This window comes from Hemitrygon akajei, chromosome 8 (assembly GCF_048418815.1).
Source record: "Hemitrygon akajei chromosome 8, sHemAka1.3, whole genome shotgun sequence".
Taxonomy (NCBI): Eukaryota; Metazoa; Chordata; class Chondrichthyes; order Myliobatiformes; family Dasyatidae; genus Hemitrygon; species Hemitrygon akajei.
In genome coordinates, this window is record NC_133131.1 from 52,946,940 (window position 1) to 52,973,870 (window position 26,931).

Consider the following 26,931-nt stretch of genomic DNA (forward strand, 5'->3'; position numbering starts at 1 on the left):
GGTGGTAGAGGCACATACAATAGGGTCTTTTAAGAGACGCTTGGATGGAGCTTAGAAAAATAGAAGGCTATGCAGTAGGGAAATTCTTAAGTTTCCAGAGTAGGTTACATGGTTGGCACAACATTGTGGGTCAAAGGGCTGTAGGTTTCTATGATACTCGCAGTACAAAAATGTTCAACCCTCTTAAAAATAGTAGAATGCTATCTGGTACATCTGGGACTTCAAAGCTGAATTAACACATTTTCTGAACTATTGGATGTTATTAAAATCACAATTTTTTAAAATTAAGATACTATACAGTATCTTCATGTATTTCCCAGTGAGCCAGGTGGATTTAATGAGCGCTTACGAGCCAGGAGCCTAAGATGAGTTGAAGGGCATGCAGTGAATATTAGCTGGTGAGCCAGATACCAAATCGTCAGGATTTTCTAAAGGTTATCTGAGCAGTTTCTCAGTAAGTAATCTGTGTGGCCTCAGGGCAAGCTGCAGAGCAAAATGAACTAATGCCAACTTCGTTATTGTAATATTGCCATTTACTTTAATCTGAGACACTGCAACTCTAAAGTTACAGTCAGCAAGCACATGATCTAATTTAGTTACATTGCCAAGGTGAGACCAATACTGCATGAATGCTGCATTGTTGATATGACACCCTTCAGATGCCACATTCGAAGTAAATTTATTGTCAAAATGTCATCATGTACAACCCTGAGATTCCTTTTGATGCAGGCATACTGTGCAAATACAAAAGAAAAATAAACAAGGAATAAATATTGAGAACATGAGATGAAGAGTCCTTCAAAGTGAGTCCACAGATTGTGGGAACAGTTCAGTGATGGGGCAAGTGAAGTTATCCTCTTGAACCAGTGGGGATAATTCATTCAATAAAGTAGAATTGTTGGCCTGCCTTTATGACAGACTAGTTCAATCATATTTATCATAAATACTCATGTTCTACAAATCACTTGTGATTTATCTGTGCAGTGTCAGTAAATTTCTCCCCATTCAGCAGTAGGTTGGCCAAAGATCAGAAAGATGAACTGCAGCATATCGCAGCTGAGCAGATCAACCATTGTTGTAATGCCATTCGATGGCCTTGGTCACCCTTCCTAATACTGTAATAAAATTGTCTCAGGAAGGCACTCCCGAGAATCTTAAAGTGAAAGCCTCATCACAACTGCATCTTCATCAACCAGTTATTTACAGCAATCTTACATTTAAAAAAGATTATTCTTATTATTCTTTTCTTCCCCCCAAGTACATACAAGGACCACTTTACAACAACCAGTTAATCTATGAACTTGTCTTTGGAATGCTGGGGAATAGCCACCCGATCACAGAGCAAGCATGCATATTCCACAGACGGCTCTGGAAATCAGGTCCCCCCTGCTGACCAAGCATCAGGATATACCACTGGCATAGCCAGCAATCACATCTGTGAAGAAACTGAATTGGATTATCTTGGTAATATGAAAACAGCATTTTGTGAAATAAAATGAATGACAATTTTATGCAATGCAATTTCATTTGGAGTTGAATACATGTTCTTCCCCTTCTTCCATCTCACAAATGCAAAGCATCACAATAATTCAATTGGACATTTTTATTCAAGACATCTTTCCCAGTTACATCTTAATTTAGTTACAATATAAACAAGTTGCTAATGTGCCTGCTTTTTGGATAACATTCTCATAATCATTGTGCAATTTAGACATTATTTCGGCTATTCCAGAATCTTTCACATAATTAAGCCAATTAAAGAGTGGAGTACCAGAAGATACCTTTGTACATAATCTATTGTAAAATAATTTAAAGCTTGTGAACATTCAGACCATTATAAAGTCAAAAAGCAGGGAGACAAAGGAAATGATCAGCACTTGATAAAACTATTTAAGTTTTCGAGAAACTTGATGTACTCCTGGTGTTCCAGCGCAGTGCTCAGCTCAACGAGTTCATCAGCAAACTTATTATCGATCCCACGGTCAGTAAGAAAGTCCATCAGATGGTCATAGAGGGCCTATGGGAGCAATTAGGTGAATTAGGGTCACTCAGTACAGTTAACAGTAACAGGTGAATACAACGGTTTCTGGAGAGGGTACAGAGACGAGCAGAGTAAAAGACTCTCAGACTACAGCAATATATTTGATCAGTTATGAAGTGGCAGAGAATTGGCAGATAGCTTAACCCAGGCAAATGTGAGGTGTAGCACTTCGGGAGACCAAGCATAAAAAAAAATACAGTTAATGACAGGTTAAAGTAATACAGAGGACCTTGGGGCTCATGTCCATGGTTCACTAAAAGTGGCTATGCAAGGGGGCATATGGTATTCACATAGGGGTGTTGAGTTTAAAAGTACAGATGTCATGCTGTATTTATACAAAACTTCAGTCAGACAGCGCTTGGAAGGATATGGAGAAGGTGCAGAAGAGGTTTACCAGGATGAGATTGTAGGAGCTACAAGATTAGGCAAACCTGGATTATCCTCCCTTCAGGGACTGACAGAAGCAATGTCTGTTTACCACAGGATCAGTCTCTGCATTGTTAACCAGAGGGTGAGCTGTTCCATGGAATAAATCAGTGAACATGAAAATAGCAAGAGAAACTTAAGCAGACCAGATAATACATAACTGGATGGAAGATCTCATGCAGGAAAAAAGAAAAAAAGGAACTTGCCTTGGAGTTCCAAATTCATATTATAGGCAGACCACTTACCCAGTCTAGGGAATCTGTGTTAAGGGTATAGCTGGTATCTTTCCAATCATCCTCTCCAGTGGGCTGAAAACTGACTTCCCTGATGGCAAATATGTCACTCTCATCCTCTTCACCATGCCCAATCTGTTATTTTAAACACAAATAGTTATCATGTTAATAACACAAGAAACTCAAAACGAGGGAGTGCACCCATTGTAAGTGGATTATATCCAAAGATTAAACACTACATCCAGGTGTTTAAAAAATGGCCCTGTTAAATAGAGTGAAATTATGCAGGTTCACCTCTAACACTAACTATTCTTTTTCCAAAAGATCTCCAACTATTCGTAGTCAATCTCACATTGAAGAAACATCACCACAAGTCCTGCCACAATATAATGGAGTCCACCAACACCACTTTGAACTCGGAAATGAGTAGTAAATATGCTCACGTCCATCCACTTGTTTCTTGGACATTCCTGTAATCACCATCTGCTACTGTACCTCCAACATACCCTATTTTTGTTACAAGTTTTATTTATGAATCTGGAATAATCATGACTTTTCTGCCCTCCTTTTTGGCACTGTTTATTTTTGTAATTTATAGTAATTTTAAGTCGGCACGGTACTGCTGCCACATTCAAATTTCATGTCATAAGTTAGTGGTAATAAATCTATTTCTGTAAAAGTCAAACGCTGGGAGAATTCAAGCAGCATCTGGGGAACGTAATCAGTTAAATGCTACAGATCAATAACACTTCCTCATTATAAACCTTTCTGCATTTACCAAAACAACACACATTCCCACATCTTCCCCTGCTCAGAAGGGTCCATGTTAGAAATACCAGCAGCACTGATGTGGTTATGCACAGCAGTAACCTGCCACTTTCTAAAATGAGACCAGAAGATATAGGAGCAGAATTAGGTCATTTGGCACATTGAGTCCACCATTCCATCATGTCAGATTTATTATTCCTCTCAACCCCATTCCCCTGCTCTCTCCATAACCTTTGACACCTTAATTAATCAAGAACCCATCAATCTCTGCTTTAAATATATTCAAAAGTTTAGCCTCCACAGCCACCTATGGCAATGAATTCTTGATTTACCACCATCTGGCTAAAGAAATTCCTCATCTCTGTTACAAATGTATGTCCCTCTGAGGCTGTGCCCTCTGGTCTTAGATCCCATCCTCTCCCCATTCACTTGTTCAAGGCCTTTCAATATTCAATAAATTTCAATGAAATCTCCCCTCATTCTTCTGAATTCCAGAGAGTACAGGCCCAATCAGTGATGAGTTTTTCAATCCCAGAATCATTTCCGTGAACCTCCTCTGAACCCTCTCCATCGTCAGCACATCTTTCCTTAGATAAGGGGCCCAAAACTGCTCACTATACTCCAAGGGCAGTCTGACCAATGCCTTATAAAGCCTCAGCATTACATCCTTGCTCCCATATTCTGGTCCACCCGAAATTAATGCTATCATTGCTTTCCTCACAGCTGACTCAACCTGCAAATTAACCTTTAGGGAATCTCATCTCACGTCACCTGTAGTCAACCTGAAACTTTCCCCTTTATTCCCAGTCAGCCAATCTGCCATCTATCCTGCTGTTCCTTAAGGGCATGGGCCCTCCTTGGGTTCAGGTGTAACCCGTCCCTTTTGTACAGGAGGAACTCCTCCTGTGATTCTATGATTACAGATCCCACCCATGTTCTACAAAGCTCAGCTCCATAGGATTACCCTTGCTCAACACTATTCCTGCTTCACTGAACACAGCCACTGCTTTGTAACTTTCTCTCATTTGAATCACATTCAATCTGGGACCTACTTTTACCTGTCTTCCTCATGCACACCACTTCTTCATGACACTGGGTCAAAGTGGCCAGGGGCACAGCCAATCAGTGGTGGGGAGAAAAGGGCTAAAGGAACATTGTTTGCTTTTAATTGTTTTTAAACGCTATGCATTGGGTAGAGCCTCTAATTGACATCTGGAACATTGTAGTTAATTGCAATGAGTTTTGTATAAATACTCACCTCATCCTCAGGATAATGGCAGTCAAACACCAGGCTCTGGTTATTCGACAGTTTGGTCACTTCCACAACAAAGTTCGGAGTAGAGATAATTTCAGGCTGTGAATGAATTCAATTATTTATTAGATGCACAGCAGCGGTACTCCAATGGCATTCCAGATACAATTTTTTTTTTTGTTTTGTTAGAATGACTTCAGGCACATCGACCTCCCCAAATAGCACCAAATGATCTCACCCATTTGCAGCTATAAAATGAGACTCACCAGTTGATCAATCCTTTTATTGATTATCCCAATTTATATCTATCAAACTCCGAGATTCATAAAATACAAATACAACCAAAAACTCTGCTTCCTTCACAAATAATGGATTTTTAAAGACAGTTGGTGATATGCTGCATTAAAAGATCGTGCGCGACAGGATGACCAACAAGGCAGAGAACGACTTGTTAGAATGTTGTAGAATTGATTAACAGGCTAAGTAGGGAAAAGAAAGGCGCAGACGATAGGGACTAGAGCAAGAGCTTCAGTTGTTTACAAAAGAAAATCACTTAATGGAGGTCAGTGACCGTGGTGTTCCACAGGGATCTGTTCTTGGACCCTTCCTCTGTGATTTTTATAAATGACCTCGATGAAGAAGTAGAAGGGTGGGTTAGTAAGTTTGCGGACGACACAAAGATTGGGGGTGTTGTGGATAGTCTGGAGGTTGTCAGAAGTTACAGTGGGACATCGATAGGATGCAGAACTGGTTGAGAAGTGGCAGATGGAGTTCAGCCCAGAGAAGTGTGAAGTGGTTCATTTCAGTAGGTCAACCATGGGATTGAGTTCAAGAGCTGTGAGGTAATGTTACAGCTATATAAGACCTTAGTTAGAACCCACTTGGAATAATGTGCTCAGTTCTGGTCATCTCATTACAAGAAGTACGTGGATACTATAGAGAGTGCAGAGGAGATTTACAAGGATGTTGCTTGGATTGGAGAGCATGCCTTATGAGAATAGGTTGAATGAACTTGACCTTTTCTCCTTGGAGCAGCTATTTTTCTAAGTCTCCTAAAAGACCCTATTTTATCTGCCTCTATCACCATCTCTGGCAGCCACCGCTCTCTGCATTAAAAAAACAACTTACCCCTGACATCTCCTCTGTACCTACTTCCAAGCACCTTAAAACTGTGCCCCCTTGTGCTAGCCATTTCAGCCCTGAGAAAAGGCCTCTGACTATCCACATGATCAATGCCTCTCATTATCTCATTATCAATGCACCTCTATCAGGTCACCTCTCATCCTCTGTTGCTCCAAGGAGAAAAGGCCGAGTTCACTCAACGTATTCTCATAAGGCATGCTCCCCAGTCCAAGCAACATCCTTGTAAATCTCCTCTGCACTCTCTATAGTATCCACATACTTCTTGTAATGAGATGACCAGAACTGAGCACATTATTCCAAGTGGGTTCTAACTAAGGTCTTATATAGCTGTAACATTACCTCACAGCTCTTGAACTCAATCCCATGGTTGACCTACTGAAATGAACCACTTCACACTTCTCTGGGCTGAACTCCATCTGCCACTTCTCAACCAGTTCTGCATCCTATTGATGTCCCACTGTAACTTCTGACAACCTCCAGACTATCCACAACACCCCCAATCTTTGTGTCGTCCGCAAACTTACTAACCCACCCTTCAACTTCATCATCCAGATCATTCATAAAAATCACAAAGAGGAGGGGTCCAAGAACAGATCCCTGTGCAACACTGACCTCCATGCAGAATATGAACCACGTAAAACCACTCTTTGCCTTCCATGGGCAAGCCAATTCTGGACCCACAAAGCAAAGTCTCCTTGGATCCCATGCCTCATTACTTTCTGAATGAGTCTTGCATGGGGAACCTTATCAAATGCCTTACAGAAATCCAGAAACACTACATCTACCGCTCTACCTTCATCAATATGCTTTGTTACGTCCTTAAAGAATTCAATCAGGCTCGTAAGACATGACCTGCCCTTGACAAAGTCATGATGACTATCCCTAATTGGATTGTGTCTCTCCAGATTCTCAGGAATGCTGCCTCTCAGGATCTTCAGCAACTTGATCACCACAGAAATAAGACTCACTAGTCTATCATTTCCTGGGTTATCTCTACTCCCTTTCTTGAACAAGGGAACAGCATTTACAACCTTCCAATCCTCTGGTACTTCTCTCATCCCTATTGATGATGCAAAGATAATTGCCAGAGGCTTAGCAATCTTCTCCCTTCTCACAGTAGCTTGGGATATATCCCATCCAGTCCCAATGACTTATCTAACTTAATACCTTTCAAAAGCTCCAGCACATCCTCTGTCTTAACGTCTATACACTCAAGCATTTTAGTCTACCGCAAGACATCCCCACATTTGCCAAGGTCACTTTCACTGTGAATACTCAAGCAAAGTATTCATTAATTACCTCCTGCCTCTCCATGCATGTTTCCACTCTCGCCCATGACTGGTGGTATTCTCACATGGCTCATCCTCTTGCTCTTCACATACTTGTAGAAACCCCAATTTTCCTTAATCCTGCTCGCCAAGGCCTTCTCATGGCCCCTTCTAATTCTCCTAATTTCATTCTTGAGTTCCTTCCTGGCACTCTTGTAATTTTCTCAAACTCTACCAGTAACTAGTTTCTTGAACCTTTAGCTGGAGAGATTGCAGGGCATTAACAATGATCCTTCAAGAATCAATAGATTCTGGGAGTCTCAAGATGGCGCTCATGGAGTAAACCGCATCTAGGCTTTGCTCCAAACCTTTTACGTTTTTTTTAACCTACAAACACCCCTTAAACTTATTTTAAAGGGGTCTAAACATATAGAATTTTTTTAAAAAACTATTTGAATTACTCTCAACCCGCTGAAATGTCTAGAGCAAAAGAACCGAAACAGACGAAAGAACCGTTAACTTTAGAAGTTGTTGTGAAGTTTATAGACGCTAGATTTGATGAATTGGAGAAAAAATTACTTGGAAGATTTGCACAGTATGACAATCGTTTGAGATCACTCGAAGAAAAGTTCCTGACCTTTTCACGGGAATCAAATGAACAACAAGCAAGCATTTTGGCTCTTGAAGAAGCTGCTCGTAAGAAGGATCGTATAATCGAAAAAATGCAAGAAGAGCAAACTTCGACGACCCAACAGATGGAACGCTATAAAGCTAAAATTACTGATTTGGAAAATCGTTCTCGAAGACAAAATCTTCGGTTAATTGGAATCCCGGAAAAATTTGAAAGCGGTGATCTGACCGTTTTCTTCTCCAAATTTCTAGTGGATGTCCTGGGCGAAGATGTCCTGGATAACCCCCCATTAATCGATCGGGCTCACAGAGTCTCTAGATATCGGGCAGATTCAAATCTGAAACCACGGCACATAATTCTCAGGATCCATTATCCTCACATCAAAGAACGACTGATTCGTGCGGCTCGTAAAAAAGGTATGATAACCTATCAAAATTTTAATTTTCGCATTCTGGAGGACTATAGCCCCGAAGTACTACGGGCTAGGCTGGCTTTCAGATCGGTTATGTCGAATTTTCACCAGAAAGGCTACAAGCAAGCGTTGCTGTTTCCAGCACACCTGAGAGTCACCCTTCAAGATGGATCTTTTCGGCTGTTTAAATCGCCAGCGGATGCTCAAGGTTTCCTGGAACAATGACATTTGATCGGGCTGATCAATGTAATCTAGCCTATAGATTTGGATCTGGTATAGATTGACGTTTGGGTTCTTTTTTGATACGGTTCATATATATTTCTTATATATGATTAAAGCTCTCTTTTTTCTACCGGGTTTATTCCGATTTCATATTTTTATATATTACTAACCGATTAATGTTGAAGATGACCTATTAGGGTTATTTTTTTTTCTTTTTTTAATCGATATACGCTCTTTTTTTATATTTTTAGCATTTGAATATTAAGATTTGGAAGAATAAAATGGCGTTTCTTCTTCCCGACAGACTCCAGTGTCTGTAGCGTCATAACTGTTTTGATTTGTTCGAAAGTGTTAAACCTTCATTTATTATTTTAATTTTTTTAACCCTTTTGATAATATACATTTATAACACTAATTTTATATTTTAATTTTTCCTATATCAACCCTTTTTTTATAATGTGGGTTGTTTGTATTTTTTTTAACTTTGTTACGTCTGAGTTGCCGTCTTGAGACAAGGGGGTAATTTTAGTATTAGATCGCTCGCTTGCCTCTGTTTGGCTTTTTTCCTGGGGTTTTGAGGGTGGTGGGAGGGAGATTTTTCTTTTTTTTCTTTTTTTTGCTTGCTTTTTGCTTAGTTTTACTTCATGGGCTTATATGAAACTACTAAAATGGCTGCGGTGCTGTGACTTCCGGCTTCCCTTTGAACTTACTTTCCCCTTCCGAGTTCATGAGTTCACTTTTCTTTTAAACCTATATGTTAACTGTAATATATATTGTCAATATGGATAAGACTATTAACTTTGTTTCTTGGAATACTAATGGTTTAAATCATCCGATTAAACGGAAAAAAGTATTCAAAGTATTCCATAGAATGAATGCGAATGTTATTTTTGTACAAGAGACTCATGTTAGGAAGGTGGATAGTCAGAGGTTGTTTAGGTTTTGGAAGGGCCAACAGTATCACTCAAATTCGCAAGCCAAAGTGAGAGGTGTTTCTATTTTTATAGACTCATCAACTGCTTTTATACATCATGAAACAATTTCAGACCCGCAAGGTAGATTTTTGCTTATTACTGGGTTGCTTTTTAATCAAAAAGTTGTTTTAGTTAATGTTTATGCTCCAAATACTGACTGTCCTGAATTTTTTAAATGTTTATTTACATCCTTTCCTAATTTGAATCAATACAGATTGATAATGGGCGGGGATTTCAATTGTTGTTTAAACCCTTTGATGGATAGATCCAAACCCATTCAAACTCTTCCGAACAAATCGGCTTCTCTTATTAATTCTTTCATGATTGATTCAGCTATCTGTGAAATCTGGCGTTTTCTACACCCTAATGATAAAGAGTTCTCATACTTTTCCCATGTGCATCATAATTATTCAAGGATTGACTACTTTTTCATTGATCAGCACTTCCTTACAGATGTCATGGATTGCAAATACGACTCTATTGTTATATCTGATCATGCACCTTTGAAGTTATCTATTAAGGTGACGGATTCACATATTAGTACTAAAAGTTGGAGGTTTAATTCTGTTTTACTGCAGGACTCTGACTTTATTAACTTTATTAAACAGCAAATTGATTTGTTTTTCTCAATAAATTCCACAGTAGACATCTCTAGTGGAACTCTCTGGGATACTTTTAAGGCATATATTCGTGGACAGATTATTTCATATTCTGCCGGAGTTAGGAAACGAACTAACTCTAAAATATCAACATTAGTTGATAAAATTAAGGCAATTGATAAGATTTATGCATTGACCCCTAGTAAAGAACTTTATAAAGAAAGGGTGGAACTTCAAATGGAGCATAGTTTATTGTTAACCTCTTCGATTGAAAGTCAGTTAATTAAATCGAAAGCTCAATTTTATACATATGGAGATAAGTCTGGTAAATTACTAGCTAACCAATTGAAAATTGTTTCGGATAAGCGACAAATTACTAAGATTCGTAAACAAGATGGTACTCTGACGATTGATCACAAAGAGATAAATATAGCCTTTCAAGATTTTTATAATTCTTTATATCAATCAGAATGTACTAAAGACTCTTCTATAATGAGTGAATTTTTAAGGAAATTGAATATTCCAAAAGTAACTGCTGAGGATAGTGTAATTTTGGATACACCTATTACGGAGTCTGAAATAGAAAAGGCCATTTTTTTAATGAACTCGGGTAAAGCTTCGGGCCCAGATGGTTTTTCTGCAGAATTTTTTAAATCCTTTTCTTCTATACTTTCTCCTTGGCTTTGTAAAATTTTTAAAGATGCATTAAGTATAGGTAAACTACCACAATCTTTTTATGAAGCTTCTATTTCTTTAATTCTTAAAAAAGATAAAGATCCCACTGAATGTGCATCTTATCGGCCTATATCTTTGCTGAATATGGACTTTAAGATTTTTAGTAAAATCCTGGCTGTTAGATTAGAAAATATATTGCCTCGGATTATTTCTGAGGATCAGACTGGATTTATTAAAAATCGTTATTCATCTTTTAATATTAGAAAATTAATTAATATTGCTTATACTTCTTCATCTAAAATCCCAGAATGTGTCATCTCCTTAGATGCCGAAAAAGCATTTGATAGAGTCGAATGGTCATATTTATTTAATACTTTGCAACATTTTAATTTTAGTTCAAAATTTATATCATGGATTAAATTAATATATCAGAAACCTTTAGCTTCGGTTTTCACTAATAATCAAAGATCCCCTTTTTTTCAACTATTTCGGGGTACAAGGCAAGGTTGTCCTTTAAGCCCTTTATTATTTGACATTGCTTTGGAACCCTTGGCTATAGCTATTCGTGAATCACCCAATATTTTAGGTATTACCCGCGGGGAGACGATGTATAAGGTATCATTATATGCAGATGATTTGTTATTATATATATCTGATCCTGAAAGATCTATTCCTGCTATTTCTTCTTTGCTTGCTCAATTTAGTAACTTCTCTGGGTATAAATTGAATTTTAATAAGAGTGAACTTTTTCCATTAAATATGCATACTCCAATTTATAATCGGGTACCATATAGAATTGTTACAGACTATTTTACTTATTTAGGTATTAAAATTACTAAAAAACATAAAGATTTATTTAAAACTAATTTTTTGCCTTTAATAGATCAAATTAAGCAACTTGCTAATAGGTGGTCCCCACTATCTATGTCTTTGGTAGGTAGAATTAAGGCCATTAAGATGATGATACTACCTAAATTTTTATACCTATTTCAAGCATTACCAATTTTTATTCCTAAATCTTTTTTTGATACAGTTGATTCTAAAATATCGTCGTATTTGTGGCAGAACAAAAATCCTAGGTTAGCTAAAAAATATTTACAGAAGCCTAAGAAGGAGGGCGGTTTGGCTCTACCAAACTTAAGATTTTACTATTGGGCAGTTAATATACGGTATTTGATATTTTGGACACAAGAATCGACTACAGTTGCTGGCCCACAATGGGTAAATTTGGAATGTAAATCTGTGCAAGATTTCTCATTGATTTCAATCTTAGGATCTTCACTTCCCTTTTCGTTATTTAAAATGAATAAACAGATAACTAATCCTATAGTCAAGTATACATTACGAATCTGGTTTCAATTTCGTAAATTTTTTGGTTTGAATAAGTTTATACTGTCAAGCCCTATAACAGCTAATTACTTTTTTCGACCATCTTCCATAGATCAAGCCTTTTATTTATGGAAAACAAAAGGTATAACATGTTTTCGTGATCTGTTTTTGGATGATAACATTATGTCCTTCGAACAATTATCTAATAAATATAATTTATCTAAAACCCATTTTTTTAGATATCTACAAATTAGAAATTTTTTATATAATGAACTAAAGTCTTTTTCGAAAGAATGTCCATTGGACATTACAGAAAGAATTTTAGCTCTTAATCCTTGTCAAAAGGGTCTTGTTGCTATCATTTATAATATGATTATGAATCTACAACCAGATATATCTGAAAAAATTAAGAAGGAATGGCAGGAAGAACTGCATTGCCCTATTTCTACTGAGCAATGGGAAAAAATTTTATTATTGGTAAACTCATCCTCTATATGTGCTAAACATACTCTAATACAATTTAAGGTCGTACACAGAGCTCATATGTCTAAAGATAAACTTGCTCGATTTTACTCGTATGTTAATTCAACCTGTGATAGATGTCATTCTGATATAGCTTCGTTGACTCATATGTTTTGGTCCTGTCCTTGCTTACATAACTATTGGAAAGATATTTTTAATATTATTTCAAGAGTTTTAAATATTAATCTCCAACCACACCCTTTTACTGCAATTTTTGGCCTACCAATGATGGATAATAAGTGTTTATCCGCTTCATTCCAACGAATGATTGCATTTATTACACTAATGGCTAGAAGATCCATTTTACTGAATTGGAAAGAAGCCAATCCTCCAACAGTATCTCAGTGGTTTTCCCAAACTATTTCCTGTTTAAGTTTAGAAAAAATTAGAAGTGTGGTTTTCGATCCTTCAGTTAAATTTGAGGAAACTTGGAGACCATTTATCCAGCATTTTCATATGAATTATACGGTCTGATCCTGAACCTTATTGTCACTATCCTGAATTGTGTGGATGGAGGTTGGGAGTCATAGGCACTACTGTATATATATAACATTATGCGATTGCCCATGTTGGTTAGTTTTCTTTTTCTATTTAGTTGTTGTTTTTTTTTTTTTTGTTTTGGGGGGGGTTTTTCTTAATCATTTATATTATTATATGAGTTTGAGAGATTCTATGTATGGATCAATATATATTTGAATGTTTATCAATCTATTATGTACTCTCAAATGTCTTGTAACAATATTTTTCTTCTGTTTTTTTTCAAAAAACTAATAAAAAGATTTGAAAAGAAAAAAGATTTGAAAAGAAAGAATCAATAGATTCTGGCATTGCACCAGATGATTGGAAAATTTCAAATTCCGCTATTTAAGAAGGGTGGGAGGCAGCAGAATGGAAACTATAGACCTGTTAGCCTGACATCAGTGGTTGGGAAGTTGCTGGAGTTGATTGTTAGGGATGAGATTACGGAGTACCTAGAGGCACATGACAAGATAGGCCAAAGTCAACATGGTTTCCTGAAAGGAAAATACTGCCTGACAAACCAATTGCAATTCTTTTGAGGAAATTACAAGCAGGGTGGACAAACGAGATGTAGTAGATGTAGTGTACTTGGATTTCCAGAAGGTCTTTGACAAGGTGCTGCACATGAGGCTGCTTAGCAAGATAAGAGCCTGTGGAATTACAAGGGAGTTACTAGCATGGGTGAAGCTTTAGCAGGTCGGCAGAAAACAGAGAGTGGGAATAAGGGGATCCTATTCTGTCTGTCTGGCTGGCTGCTACCGGTGGAGTTCCACAGGGGTCCGTGTTGGGACTGCTGCTTTTTACGATGTATGCCAATGATTTGGACTATGAGATTAATGGATTTGTGGCTAAATTTGCCTATGATACAAAGATAAATGGAAGAGTGGGTAGTGTTGAGAAAACAGAGAGATTTAGATAGTTTAGGGGAATGGGCAAAGAAGTGGCAAATGAAATACAACGTTGGAAAGTGTATGGTCATGCACTTTGGCAGAAAAAATAAATGGCAGACTATTATTTAGATGGGGAGAGAATTCAAAATGCAGAGATGCAAAGGGACTTGGGAGTCCTTGTGCAAGATACCCTAAAGGTTAACCTCCAGGTTGAGTTGGTTGTGAGAAGGCAAATGCCATGTTGGCATTCATTTCTAGAGGTATAGAATATAAAGAGCAGCACCATTCCAGAATCTCCTTCCCTATCTGCTCCTCCTCGATGTCTCTTACTATTGGGGGGGGGGGGGGGCCTATAAAAAAAACACCCGGTAGTGATTGACCCCTTCCTGTTCCTAACTTCCACCCACAGAGACTCCGTAGACAATCCCTCCATATCTTTCTCCTTTTCTGCAGCTGTGACACTATCTCTGATCAACAGTGCCATGTTGCCACCTCTTTTGCCTCCCTCTGTCCTTTCTGAAACATTTAAAGCCCAGCACACACAGCAGCCATTCATGCCCAACTCATCCAAGTCCCTGTAATGGCCACAACATCAGTTTCATGTATTGCTCCACACGCTTAAGTTCATCCGCCTTGTTTATGATACTCCTTGCATTAAAATAGACTCATCTCAAACCATCTGACTGAGTGGTTCTTTGCTCTATCATCTGCCCATCCTTCCTCACAAACTCCCTACAAGCTGTCTCTACTTGTGCTCCAACCTCCCCATCCCCTGCCTCTTCACTTCAGTTTCCACCCCCCTGCAAATCTAGTTTAAACCCTCCCCAATATCATTAGCAAACATCTCTCCTATGAACACACACAAAATGCTGGTGGAACACAGCAGGCCATGCAGCATCTATAGGGAGAAGCACTGTCGACGTTTCGGGCCGAGACTCTGTCATTCCTGATGAAGGGTCTCGGCCCAAAACGTTGACAGTGCTTCTCCCTATAGATGCTGCCTGGCCTGCTGTGTTCCACCAACATTTTGTGTGTGTTGCTTGAATTTCCAGCATCTGCAGATTTCCTCGTGTTTGATCTCTTCTACGATATTGGTTCCCCTTCAGTTCAGGTGCAACCCATCCCACTTGTACAGATCAACCCTTCCCCAGGAAAGATTCCAGTGATCCTAGAACTTGAAACCCTGCCCCCTGCACCATTTCCTCCGTCACTCATTCATCTGCGCTATCTTCCTGTTCTGACCTTCCCCAGCTCGTGGCACTGGCAGTGATCTGGAGATTACCACCTTGGAGGTCCTGCTCTTCAGCCTCCTTCCTAACTCCCTAAACTTACTGTGCAGAACCTCTACCCCTCTCCTGCCTATGTCATTGTTATCAACATATACTGGCTGCTCACCCTCCCCTTCTAGAATATTCTGCAATGCTCAGAGACACCCTGGGACCCTAGCACCTGGGAGACAACACACTCTCCTGGTGTCTCTTTTGCTGCTGCAGAATCTCCTACGTCTCCCTAACTATTGAGCTGCAACGAGGACAGACCACATGAAAGGGTCTTGTGCATGAGTTTAAATGGATGGAGAAATACACAAGTATATGCGGCAAGTATATGACAAGGATATTTTATCCTTATTGCAATGTCTTTCCTGTAATGACAGGACATGGCAGTAAGAACACAAACAAGAGCAATTTCTTGAGTACTGTCGCAAGGCTAAGGATGCTGCGTCATGCTCGTGGGTCAGATATATTTTAATATTAGAATCAATGGCTAATAAATTAGATGTACAAGGTGACTTACGAAAAAAGATTACTTGAACCATGATCCTACAAGATGGCAGAACAGACTTGACTAACCTTCCCATGCTCTACTACAACACAACTCCAAACTTGATGGCCAGCCGGTTACCAGGATCAACCACTTCACCTTGTACCAGCAACCTCTACTGTAGAAGATCCCACTGAATCATCACCCCACCTTCCATACTTCACAGCAGTTACAGAACTACCTCCCAGATCTATTCGGCAGAGATAGACTTACGGTGACAAAGAACAACCATTTGTCTCACCTCATTCTCAGCATCCTTCTGTTCTTCCTGTTGAGCCTCTTCCATCGTTGGTGGAATACTGTTGTTAACGTTAAAACTAACTGTGATCCTACAACAGGAAGACATGAAAAGTCACCATCCCCAGGAACAAGCTTTACTGCAGGAAACCTGCACTGCTTAGACTGTAATTGCTAATGTTAAACTAAATACGAGTTTTGAATTATTTGCAAGGTAACTTGAAAAACAGACAACTTTGACATCTACTGTTCCCACCCAAGTCTATGATCACTGGAAAAAAAGATCAGATTTTTGTGTTAATTTCTAAACTTCATTATAGAACCCGAAAAGTTGTAAGCCAAAAACTGTGACCTTCAATCCATCAGTGGCCTTCTGTTAGAGGATGGGACTTCACTGTAGATGGCAGAGAGAAGGTTCACCAGAATGTTGCCTTGGATGGAACATTTCAGCCGTCAGGATGGGCCTGACACACTGGGTGTGTTTTCTTTGAAGCAAAGAATCATGTGGAGAGAACCAAGCTACACTAAATTTTGCAGGGCATAGATCAGGTAGATAGTGAGGAACTTTTCCTTTGTGCAGAGATGCCTTTAAGCATGAGTTTAAGTTAGAATTTTGAAGAAATGTGAGAAAGAACTTTTCAGGAATGCCATACCTGATTGGGTGGTGGAGGCAGTTACTCACAACACAGAAGGCAAAGCTCTGAAAATGGGATTAGCAAAGATGGGTACATGGTGGCTGGCACAGACAGTGGGCTTGTTTCCAGCCACACAATGGGTGCAAGAGTTATCCAGCCTAATCCCAGCTTTTAGCACGGGTCTGTAACCCCACAGGACACAGCTCTTCAAGTCCACAGACAAGTATTCTAAATTGTCATGGGCGTTTGTGCCTCTTTCAATCAACAAATTTCAGACACCGCAGTGTGTGTGTGTGTGTGTGTGTGTGTGTGTGTGTGTGTGTGTGTGTGTGTGTGTGTGTGTGTGTGTGTGTGTGTGTGTGTGTGTGTGTGTGTGTGTGTGTGTGTGTGTGTGTGTGTGTGTGTGTGTGTGTGTGTGTGTGTGTGTGTCTTGGGGGGGGGGGGGGAGAGGGGGAGAGAACTTGTCCTCAGAATGCTGGAGTTATATCAAGGGTTAGGGTTAGCCTTTATAGCCAATTTAGCCGGGCAATGGTGCTGCCACTTCAGCATTTTTTTCACTCCTAAATATAAAAGCCCCCCTACCACAAAGCATTAACGAGATTGACCAGGGTCTCAGCAGTCCATGTGGCAGCATGGCTCTCTCATCTGAGATTGTCCAACTGAAACTCATAGCTACCTCATACATACTCAGAACCCCACACACGGCCTTGCACCAACTCCAGCATGCTCACCCTACCATATTTTTTAAAAACATCTATTATCTTTGACTATAGCTTAATCTTGTTATAATGGTAATTTTACACTTTGCATTGGAATACGCTGCCTGGTATGGTGGTCAAGGCAAACACATTGGAGGCTTTTAAGAGACGTTTGGATCGGCACATGGATATAAGGAAGATGGAGGGATTAGTGTTTGGGTGTTTTTGATTTGCTTTACAGCTGGTTCGGCACAACACCACAGGCTGAATGGCCTGTTCCTGTGCTGTACTGTTCTACGTTTACAAAGGGAACAGTTATCCAATACACACACACCAAAGTTTCCTGTGATGTTACATCTCGAGTTTATCCCCACACTTTAAACGTCTATTGATGCTTATTACATTAACACGTTTATTTCAAATTCAAACGATACTACTTCCCCCTATTCACCAAAACAGTGAACCTTGTACCCAATGGCAGCCTCCTGTAGATCTGTACCTGGTGCTAAATATTGCACAAGTTAGAAAGTCTTGGGGCTGTACTGGAATTTGTACTGTCACTATTTACTGAGATCTAACGGCAGTGTTCAAAGAACAGTAGGAGTTCTTTACCAATCCAATTTCTTTGCCAACATCATTAAGACACATTATGATTATTGCACTTCTTACTGTCTGGTGGTAATATCCATTAAAAGAAAACATCCATTTGCTTTGAAATTCGTTCATTCTATCAATAAAATTAAAGAGTAAAGTGCTGTCAAATAATGACCCACTTTCAATCCTTTACAATCCAACACTCCCTCAGCAAGACTCAAACACTAGCTCAACCAGGTATTAATCTTACTAAGACTGGTATTGGCTTTATTGTTACAGTGGTTTTAAACAAAACCAGCACCATGCTCTGGAGAACAGCAGATGGAAAAAGGAAGGAACAGGCACAGGGGAACCAATACTGAATGAGTCAGCAGGGAAGATGTTTGTTTCATTTACCTTTCACCTTCAACTTTTTGTACAAGTTTTGCTTCTGTCCCATTCAATCTGATCTCCCAGCCTCCGGAGACTTTTGGCAGGGTGGAACTCTTCTGAATCTTTTTTTCCTCTTTGATTTCATCCATCAGGAATTCTGCAAATGCTTTGTCACCTGGAGAGCAAATGAAGAAGTTGCTGGCTGAAAACTGTTATTTAATGAGTAGCCATTCCACTTATAATTAATTCTAACCTAATTAAGCTACCTGGCGCACCTTTGTTGGAAACCACAGTGCTCGGGGAAACCCTGTGCTTTCTATGCGGACGAGACGAGGAGACTTCATACAGAACAGTGCCGGAATTGAACTTCAAACACCGGAACGCCCCGAGCCGTAATAACGCTGCGTGCGCTAACCTTTACGATACATGCCATTTATTACCATGCACCACAATCATAAACATACACAAGTAAAAATAACTCTTAGATGCACTACCCAGAATTTGGACAAAAGAGCTGAATTATGCCTGGCAGGCAGGCCAATCAATGTAGCAGAGAAGGTGGGGCAGCTAATTCACACCACCCCAACATCTCAGGTAGAATCCTGGTCTCTGCTGTTGTCTGGCACATCTCAATGTGACCACTGGGTGCTTCTTTCACCACTGGTTGGTTCATACTGTCACGTACCTCGTGACGGGTTACAGAACCAGCAGAAATGGAAAACACTTTGGAGTCTGGTATTGCTATTAACCAATAGTGTTTATTAGTAACTACGCAATATAGTACTATAAATGCAGATCTATCAAACAGGTTAGCAATGATATATATGTACATAAGTGAGGAAATAGGAACAAAACTAGGCTCTTTCAAACCCAGGGGCGAATGGATTGCTCATGTGGTTCCATTGTTTAAAAAGGGTTCTAAGAGTAAACCTAGCAATTATAGGCCTGTCAGTTTGACATCAGTGGTGGGTAAATTAATGGAAAGTATTCTTAGAGATGGTATATATAATTATCTGGATAGACAGGGTCTGATTAGGAACAGTGAACATGGATTTGCGCGTGGAAGGTCGTGTTTGACGAATCTTATTGAATTTTTTGAAGAGGTTACTAGGAAAGTTGACGAGGGAGAGCAGTGGATGTTGTCTACATGGACTTCAGTAAGGCCTTTGAAAAGGTTCCACCCGGAAGATTAGTTAGGAAGGTTCAATCGTTAGGTATTTATATTGAAGTAGTAAAATGGATTCAACAGTGGCTGGATGGGAGATGCCAGAGAGCAGTGGTGGATAACTGTTTGTCAGGTTGGAGGCTAGTGACTAGTGGTGTGCCTCAGGGATCTGTACTGGGACCAATGTTGTTTGTCATATACATCAATGATCTGGATGATGGGGTGGTAAATTGGATTAGATGATACTAAGGTAGGAGGCGTTGTGGATAATGAAGTAGGTTTTCAAAACTTGCAGAGATTTAGGCCAGTTAGAAGAGTGAGCTGAACGATGGCAGATGGGGTTTAATACTGATAAAGTGTGAGGTGCTACATTTTGGTAGGAATAATCCAAATAGCACATACATGGTAAATGGTAGGCATTGAAGAATGCAGTAGAACAGAGGGATCTACGAAAAATGGTGCATAGTTCCCTGAAGATGGAATCTCATGTGGATAGGGTGGTGAAGAAAGCTTTTAGTATGCTGGCCTTTATAAATCAGAGCATTGAGTATAGGAGTTGGTAAGGCCAAATTTGGAGTATTGTGTACAGTTCTGGTCACCGAATTATAGGAAAGATATCAACAAAATAGAGAGAGTACAGAGGAGATTTACTAGAATGTTACCTGGGTTTCAGTACCTAAGTTACAGGGAAAGGTTGAACAAGTTAGGTCTTTATTCTTTGGAGTGTAGAAGGTTGAGGGAGGACTTGATAGAGGTATTTAAAATAATGAGGGGGATAGATCGAGTTGACGTGGATAGGCTTTTTCCATTGAGAGCAGGGGAGATTCAAACAATAGACAATAGGTGCAGAAGTAGACCATTCGGCCCTTCGAGCCTGCACCGCCATTTTGGTAGGAAATTATGATCATCTACCATCAATACCCAGTTCCTGCCTTGTCCCCATATCCCTTGATTCCCCTATTCATAAGATACCTATCTAGCTCCTTCTTGAAAGCATCCAGAGAATTGGCCTCCACTGCCTTCCGAGGCAGTGCATTCCAGACCCCCACAACTCTCTGGGAGAAGAAGTTTTTCCTTAACTCTGTCCTAAATGACCTACCCCTTATTCTCAAACCATGCCCTCTGGTATTGGACTCTCCCAGCATCTGGAACATATTTCCTGCCTCTATCTTGTCCAAGAGGACATGATTTGAGAGTTAGGGAGCAAAAGTTTAAGGGTAACACGAGGGGGAATTTCTTTACTCAGAGAGTGGTAGTTGTGTGGAATGAGCTTCCAGTAGAAGTGGTAGAGGCAGGTTCGGTATTGACATTTAAAGTAAAATTGGATAGGTATATGGACAGGAAAGGAATGGAGGGTTATGGGCTGAGTGCGGGTCAGTGGGACTAGGTGAGTGTAAGCGTCGGCACGGACTAGAAGGGCCAAGATGGCCTGTTTCCGTGCTGTAATTGTTATGTGGTTATATGATATAGTCTTAGATGAAGATAGTTCAGTTCAGTAACGTTGGAGAGAGAGTGAGGTGAGCTGATGCCGTCGATCTTCCCGTTGTCTTCCGAAATCCTGTTGAAGTCACCGACTGTGACCACAACACGTACGACCGTTCTTCAGTGATGGAATTATCACCCAGGTGAGGGTGGATGCACAAATAATTCCCCACCGGTCGCACCTTTTCACACTGCTAGAGCCACTGATCAATTTCCCCGAATCGATCCTCCAAAAACCCCACCTGCCTGTGGGTGCAACAAAGCTCGTTCAGTGTCCGAAACTGTGTGTCCCCTGTGTATCAGTGGACCTGGTATTTATCTCCACATGTTGGACATCGGCTGTCCCGCCTCGCTCTGTAAGAACTTTTACAAGCAGGCAAGTGTCCTCGTGGAAAGGTAAACAAGCTTGTAGAGAAACCATAAGATCAATTTTTCGAGCAGTTTCTGTCTCTCTCTCTCTCTGTGTAACAGCTCAAACAGTGTCCAAAAGCCAGTCTCATTCTCCCGACATTTTAAAGTGATAGTCCACAGAAAATATGAACCCTAGGGGTACATAACAATACACAAAACGGACACACTGGAATGTAAAGCAACAGTCTGCTGGAGGATCAGGCAGCACGGGGGGAGGGTTACTGAAGAAAAGGAATTGTCACCACTTTGGGTCAAAACTCAAACAGGGCCGCAATTCCTGGAAGAATCACAGAACTGATGGGTGCAAAATGTTATCAGAGATATAGGATGACAAAAGGCCTCTTTATGTGTGATAAGGAAAAAGAGCAACTTTATCAACGAAGCTCATCAGACAAGGTCAGGATCAGGGAAAGACTCTATTCCACTTTCAACAGACTCTTGAACAGACCTCTCATGCACTACGTGAACTACAGACCTCTCAATCCCTTCCTTCCTCATCCTTGCAATACAATCAGTGACCACTTTATCAGGACTGTTCATGGTCCTCTACAGCGGAAGCCCACCCACTTCATGTGTGTATTCAGAAATGCTCTTCTGTATGCCACTGTTGTAACAAGTTACTACCACCTCCCTGTCAGCTATGTTCTTACCAATCAGGCCATTCACCTCTACCCTCACTCATTAACCAAAGAGTTTTTGCCCGCAGAACTGCTGCTCACTGGACTTTTCTTTTAAAACATTCACACCACTCTCTGAAAACTCCAGAGACCATTGAGCATGAAAATCTTAGAAGTTCAGCAGTTTCCCAGATAATGAAGCCTGTCTGACATCAACTGTTATTCCATGGTCAGAATCACATTTTCCCCCACTCTAAAGTTTGGTCTGAACAGCTATCTTGTGACCATGTCACGTACTTTTATGCAGTGAGTTGCTGCCAAATGATTAGATACTTGCGATCTACATTTTAGCCTAAGTAGACATAGAATGAGAGGAGACATGATAGAAGTGTTCAAAATCATTGAGGTGGATGCCAGCTGCTACTTCAAGGACATGGGGCCATAGGTGGAGACTGGTTAAAGGGAGGTTTCAGACTAACATCAGGGAGCATTTCTTCACACAGCAAGTTGTGGACACATGAAACAAACTAGTTGTGCAATTGAGAATAGTACTTTGGAAATTTTCAAATCTAAAATCAATAGTGATCTCTTTGGCAAGCTTTGTTGGGCTGAATGGCCTGTCCTTGTCAAAATCTTTCAAAAGTTCTAACGAAAGGGACCTCAAGGTAAAGGAACCATTAGGAGGTAGTGACCATAATATGATATGTTTTAACCTACAATTTGAGAAGGGAAAATTGGATGTGTCAGTATTACAGTTAAAAAAGGGGAACTATGGAGCTATGAGGGAGGAGCTGGCCAAAGTTCAATGGAACAATAACCTAACAGGGAAGACAGTGGAACAACAATGGCAGGTATTTCTGGGAATAATGCAGAAGGTGCAGGATCGGTTCATTCCAAAGAGGAAGAAAGATCCTAAGGGGAGTAAGGGGCGGCCGTGGCTGACGAGGGAAGTAAAGGGCAGTATAAAAATAAAAGAGAAGTAGTATAACATAGCAAAAATGAGCAGGAAACCGGAGGACTGGGAAGCTTTTAAAGAGCAACAGAAGATAACAAAAAAGGCAATACGCCAAGAAAAAATGAGGTACGAAGGAAAACTAGCCAAGAATATAAAGGAGGATAGTAAAAGCTTCTTTAGGTATGTGAATAGCAAAAAAATAGTTAAGACCAAAATTGGGCCATTGAAATCAGAAACGGGTGAATTTATTATGGGGAACAAGGAAATGGCAGATGAGTTGAACAAGTACTTTGGATCTATCTTCACTAGGGAAGACACAATCTCCCAGATGTAATAGTGGCCAAAAGAACTAGGGTAAAGGTTGAACTGAAGGAAATTTATATTAGGCAAGAAACGGTGTTGGATAGACTGTTGAGTCTGAAGGCTGATAAGTCCCCGGGACCTGTTGGTCTGCATCCCAGGGTACTTAAAGAGGTGGCTCTAGAAATCGTGGACGCATTGGTAATCATTTTCCAATGTTCTATAGATTCAGGAACAGTTCCTGCTGATTGGAGGGTGGCTAATGTTGTCCCACTTTTCAAGAAAGGAGGGAGAGAGAAAACAGGGAATTATAGACCGGTTAGCCTGACGTCAGTGGTGGGAAAGATGCTGGAGTCAATTATAAAAGAGGAAATTATGACACATTTGGATAGCAGTAGAAGGATCAGTCCGAGTCAGCATGGATTTATGAAGGGAAAATCATGCTTGACTAATCTTCTGGAGTTTTTTGAGGATGTAACTATGAAAATGGACAAGGGAGAGCCAGTGGATGTAGTGTACCTGGACTTCCAGAAAGCTTTTGATAAAGTCTCACATTGGAGATTAGTGAGCAAAATTAGGGCACATGGTATTGGGGGCAGAGTACTGACATGGACTGAAAATTGGCTGGCTGACAGGAAACAAAGAGTAGTGATTAACAGGTCCCTTTCGGAATGGCAGGCTGTGACCAGTGGGGTACCGCAAGGTTCGGTGTTGGGACTGCAGCTGTTTACAATATACATTAATGATTTAGATGAAGGGATTAAAAGTAACATTAGCAAATCTGCCGATGACACAAAGCTGGGTGGCAGTGTGAAATGTTAGGAGGATGTTATGAGAATGCAGGGTGACTTGGACAGGTTGGGTGAGTGGGCAAATGTATGGCAGATGCAGTTTAATGTGGATAAATGTGAGGTTATCCACTTTGGTGGCAAGAACAGGAAGGCAGATTACTATCTAAATGGAGTCAAGTTAGGAAAAGGGGAAGTACAACGAGATCTAGGTGTTCTTGTACATCAGTCAATGAAAGCAAGCATGCAGGTACAACAGGCAGTGAAGAAAGCTAATGGCATGCTGGCCTTTATAACAAGAGGAATTGAGTATAGGAGTAAAGAAGTCCTTCTGCAGCTGTACAGGGCCCTGGTGAGACCCCACCTGGAGTATTGTGTGCAGTTTTGGTCTCCAAATTTGAGGAAGGACATTCTTGCTATTGAGGGAGTGCAGCGTAGGTTCACAAGGTTAATTCCCGGAATGGCGGGGACTGTCATATGTTGAAAGATTGGAGCGACTGGGCTTGTATACACTGGAATTTAGAAGGATGAGAGGGGATCTGATTGAAACATATAAGATTATTAAGGGATTGGACACACTGGAGGCAGGAAGCATGTTCCTGCTGATGGGTGAGTCCAGAACTAGAGGCCACAGTTTAAGAATAGGGGGTAGGCCATTTAGAACAGAGATGCGGAAAAACCTTTTCACCCAGAGTGGTGGATATGTGGAATGCTCTGCCCCAGAAGGCAGTGGAGGCCAAGTCTCTGGATGCATTCAAGAGAGAGTTAGATAGAGCTCTTAAGGATAGCGGGGGTCAAGGGATATGGGGAGAGGGCAGGAACGGGGTACTGATTGTATATGATCAGCCATGATCGCAGTGAATGGCGGTGCTGGCTAGAAGGGCCGAATGGTCTACTCCTGCACCTACTGTCTACTGTCTATTGAAAGAGGTACACCTAATAAAGTGCCACTGAGTGTATTGGTCTCTTAACTGCAACTCTATAATCTGCATTTTTAAACTATCTCGGTGTACCTAAGTGACGATCTGACTGCATGGCAAAAGCTCCTTTCACTTTCAGAATACACATGGCAATTCCACCAGTGAAATTACAACAAATTGAGCTCTGCACAGTTCCACCTCTGCTGGAATTGAGTGGAGGAGTCCCACCACGCATGCTGCCTGCCCTCCCGTCCCAGATTATTTCAGATCAAGGGAGTGGAGATGGCAAGGTGCCGGTTCCCGGTCACCCTCGGCGTGTGGGCCACTTCCTCCCCTCTCTAGCTGTGTGTTGGAACCCCACTTAACTGAAGTATGACCCCTTACCTTCGGTGTGCAGACCCCCGCAGCCGCAGGACGCGCCGTTGAGGGGCCGCCCGGACCCCAGCACACCACGCCTCAGGTCGGAACTGCAGAGCAGCCACATGGAGCGGGCGAGACCGCGGGCCCCGGGGCTGACGCCGGCATGCCGCAGGAGAAAGAGGTGCTGCGGCGGTGGAGCAGTCCAGGAGCCGAGCCGGGCGGCGGAACCCAAAACCCGGCCAAACACCTTCAGCATGGCGATTCGACCTCTCGGCACACGCGCGGACGCGTAACCCGGCACCGGAACCTGTACAAACCTTACCGCTGCCAAATCAACCAATCGTCCTGGGGACGAGACATTTGCGAGCGCACGGAGGAGGGACAAAAAGTAACACACCAATCAGAACACGGGAAGTGAGGTCAGGGTGGTCAACAGCGCCAATTGGAAGGCGGGTATGTTCTGACCAATCAGAGAACAGACAGTACGGTCAGTGTTGTAAACAGCGCCAATCAGAAGGTGGATATGTTCTGACCAATCAGAGAACGGATAGTGCGGTAGAGAGCACCAATCAGAAGGTGGATATGTTCTGACCAATCAGAGAACGGATAGTGCGGTAGAGAGCACCAATCAGAAGGTGGATATGTTCTGACCAATCAGAGATCGGATAGTGCGGTAGAGAGCACCAATTGGAAGGCGGATATGTTCTGACGAATCAAAGTCTCGGCTGAAACATTATTCGGCTAGACGCCGTCGGCGCGGCTGACCTTCTCTGTCCTGCATGGTGCATGCGTTGCTCTGGACTCCCAGCATCTCTCGTTTTTATGAATACTGTATCAGGGCAGGACAACTAACTGTTGCGACCAATCAGGGACCGCGTGCTCAGAACCCGGTGCAGGACGTTTGTCGGCTTGGCCATGACATTGGACCCCACGTTGGACATAGTCTTCTGCCTGGTCCCCATAGTCCCTCCATTGCTCCCAACTCCGCCCCAAAGGGCTGCTCCCTACTCCCTGGACGGCTCAGCTAGGAATCGCTTCTCTAAGTTTCAATGAGGCACCTCCTGTTCTAAACTGCAGGTGAATATTTGCTCTAGGTCTGGCTAGTACAGTCTTTTAGAGCCATACAGCACGAAGCAGACCAACCGGCCTCACTCATCCGTACGGACCAAGTTGCCTCCTTTCAATTAGTGCCCATTGCTACTTCCCTGTGAACCTTTCCTGCCCATGTACCTGTCCAAATGTCTTTTGGGCCATGAGAAGGCCTTGGTGGACAGGATTCAGGAAAACCCCAAGGCATTCTACAAGTATGTGAAGAGCAAGAGGATAAGACGTGAAAGCATAGGACCAATCAAGTGTGACAGTGGGAAAATGTGTATGGAATTGGAGGAGATAGCAGGGGTAATGAATGAATACCTAGTATTCACTATGGAAAAGGATCTTAGTGATTATAGTGATGACTTGCAGCAGACTGAAAGGCTTAACTATGTAGATATTAAGAAAGAGGATGTGCTGGAGCTTTTGGAAAGCATCAAGTTGGATAAGTCGCCGGGCCTGGATGAGATGTACCCCAGGCTACTGTGGGAGGTGATTGCTGAGCCTCTGGTGATGATTTTTGCATCATCGATGGGGATGGGAGAGGTTCCAGAGGATTGGAGGGTTGCGGATGTTGTTC

The 26,931-nt window shown here is 41.3% G+C and overlaps 1 protein-coding gene across 1 annotated transcript; it reads right to left on the reverse strand.

The window, feature by feature from the left end:
- Positions 1 to 1,588: 1,588 nt before the first annotated feature.
- Positions 1,589 to 25,575, reverse strand: c1qbp (complement component 1, q subcomponent binding protein). Its single transcript, XM_073053865.1, has 6 exons — positions 25,284 to 25,575; positions 18,286 to 18,436; positions 15,967 to 16,054; positions 4,727 to 4,822; positions 2,713 to 2,835; positions 1,589 to 2,017 (listed from the first exon to the last, which is right to left on the reverse strand). The coding sequence occupies exons 1-6, from the start codon at positions 25,513 to 25,515 to the stop codon at positions 1,871 to 1,873; spliced, it is 837 nt and encodes a 278-aa protein (XP_072909966.1). The 5' UTR covers positions 25,516 to 25,575; the 3' UTR covers positions 1,589 to 1,870.
- Between the last annotated feature and the right edge of the window lie 1,356 nt (positions 25,576 to 26,931).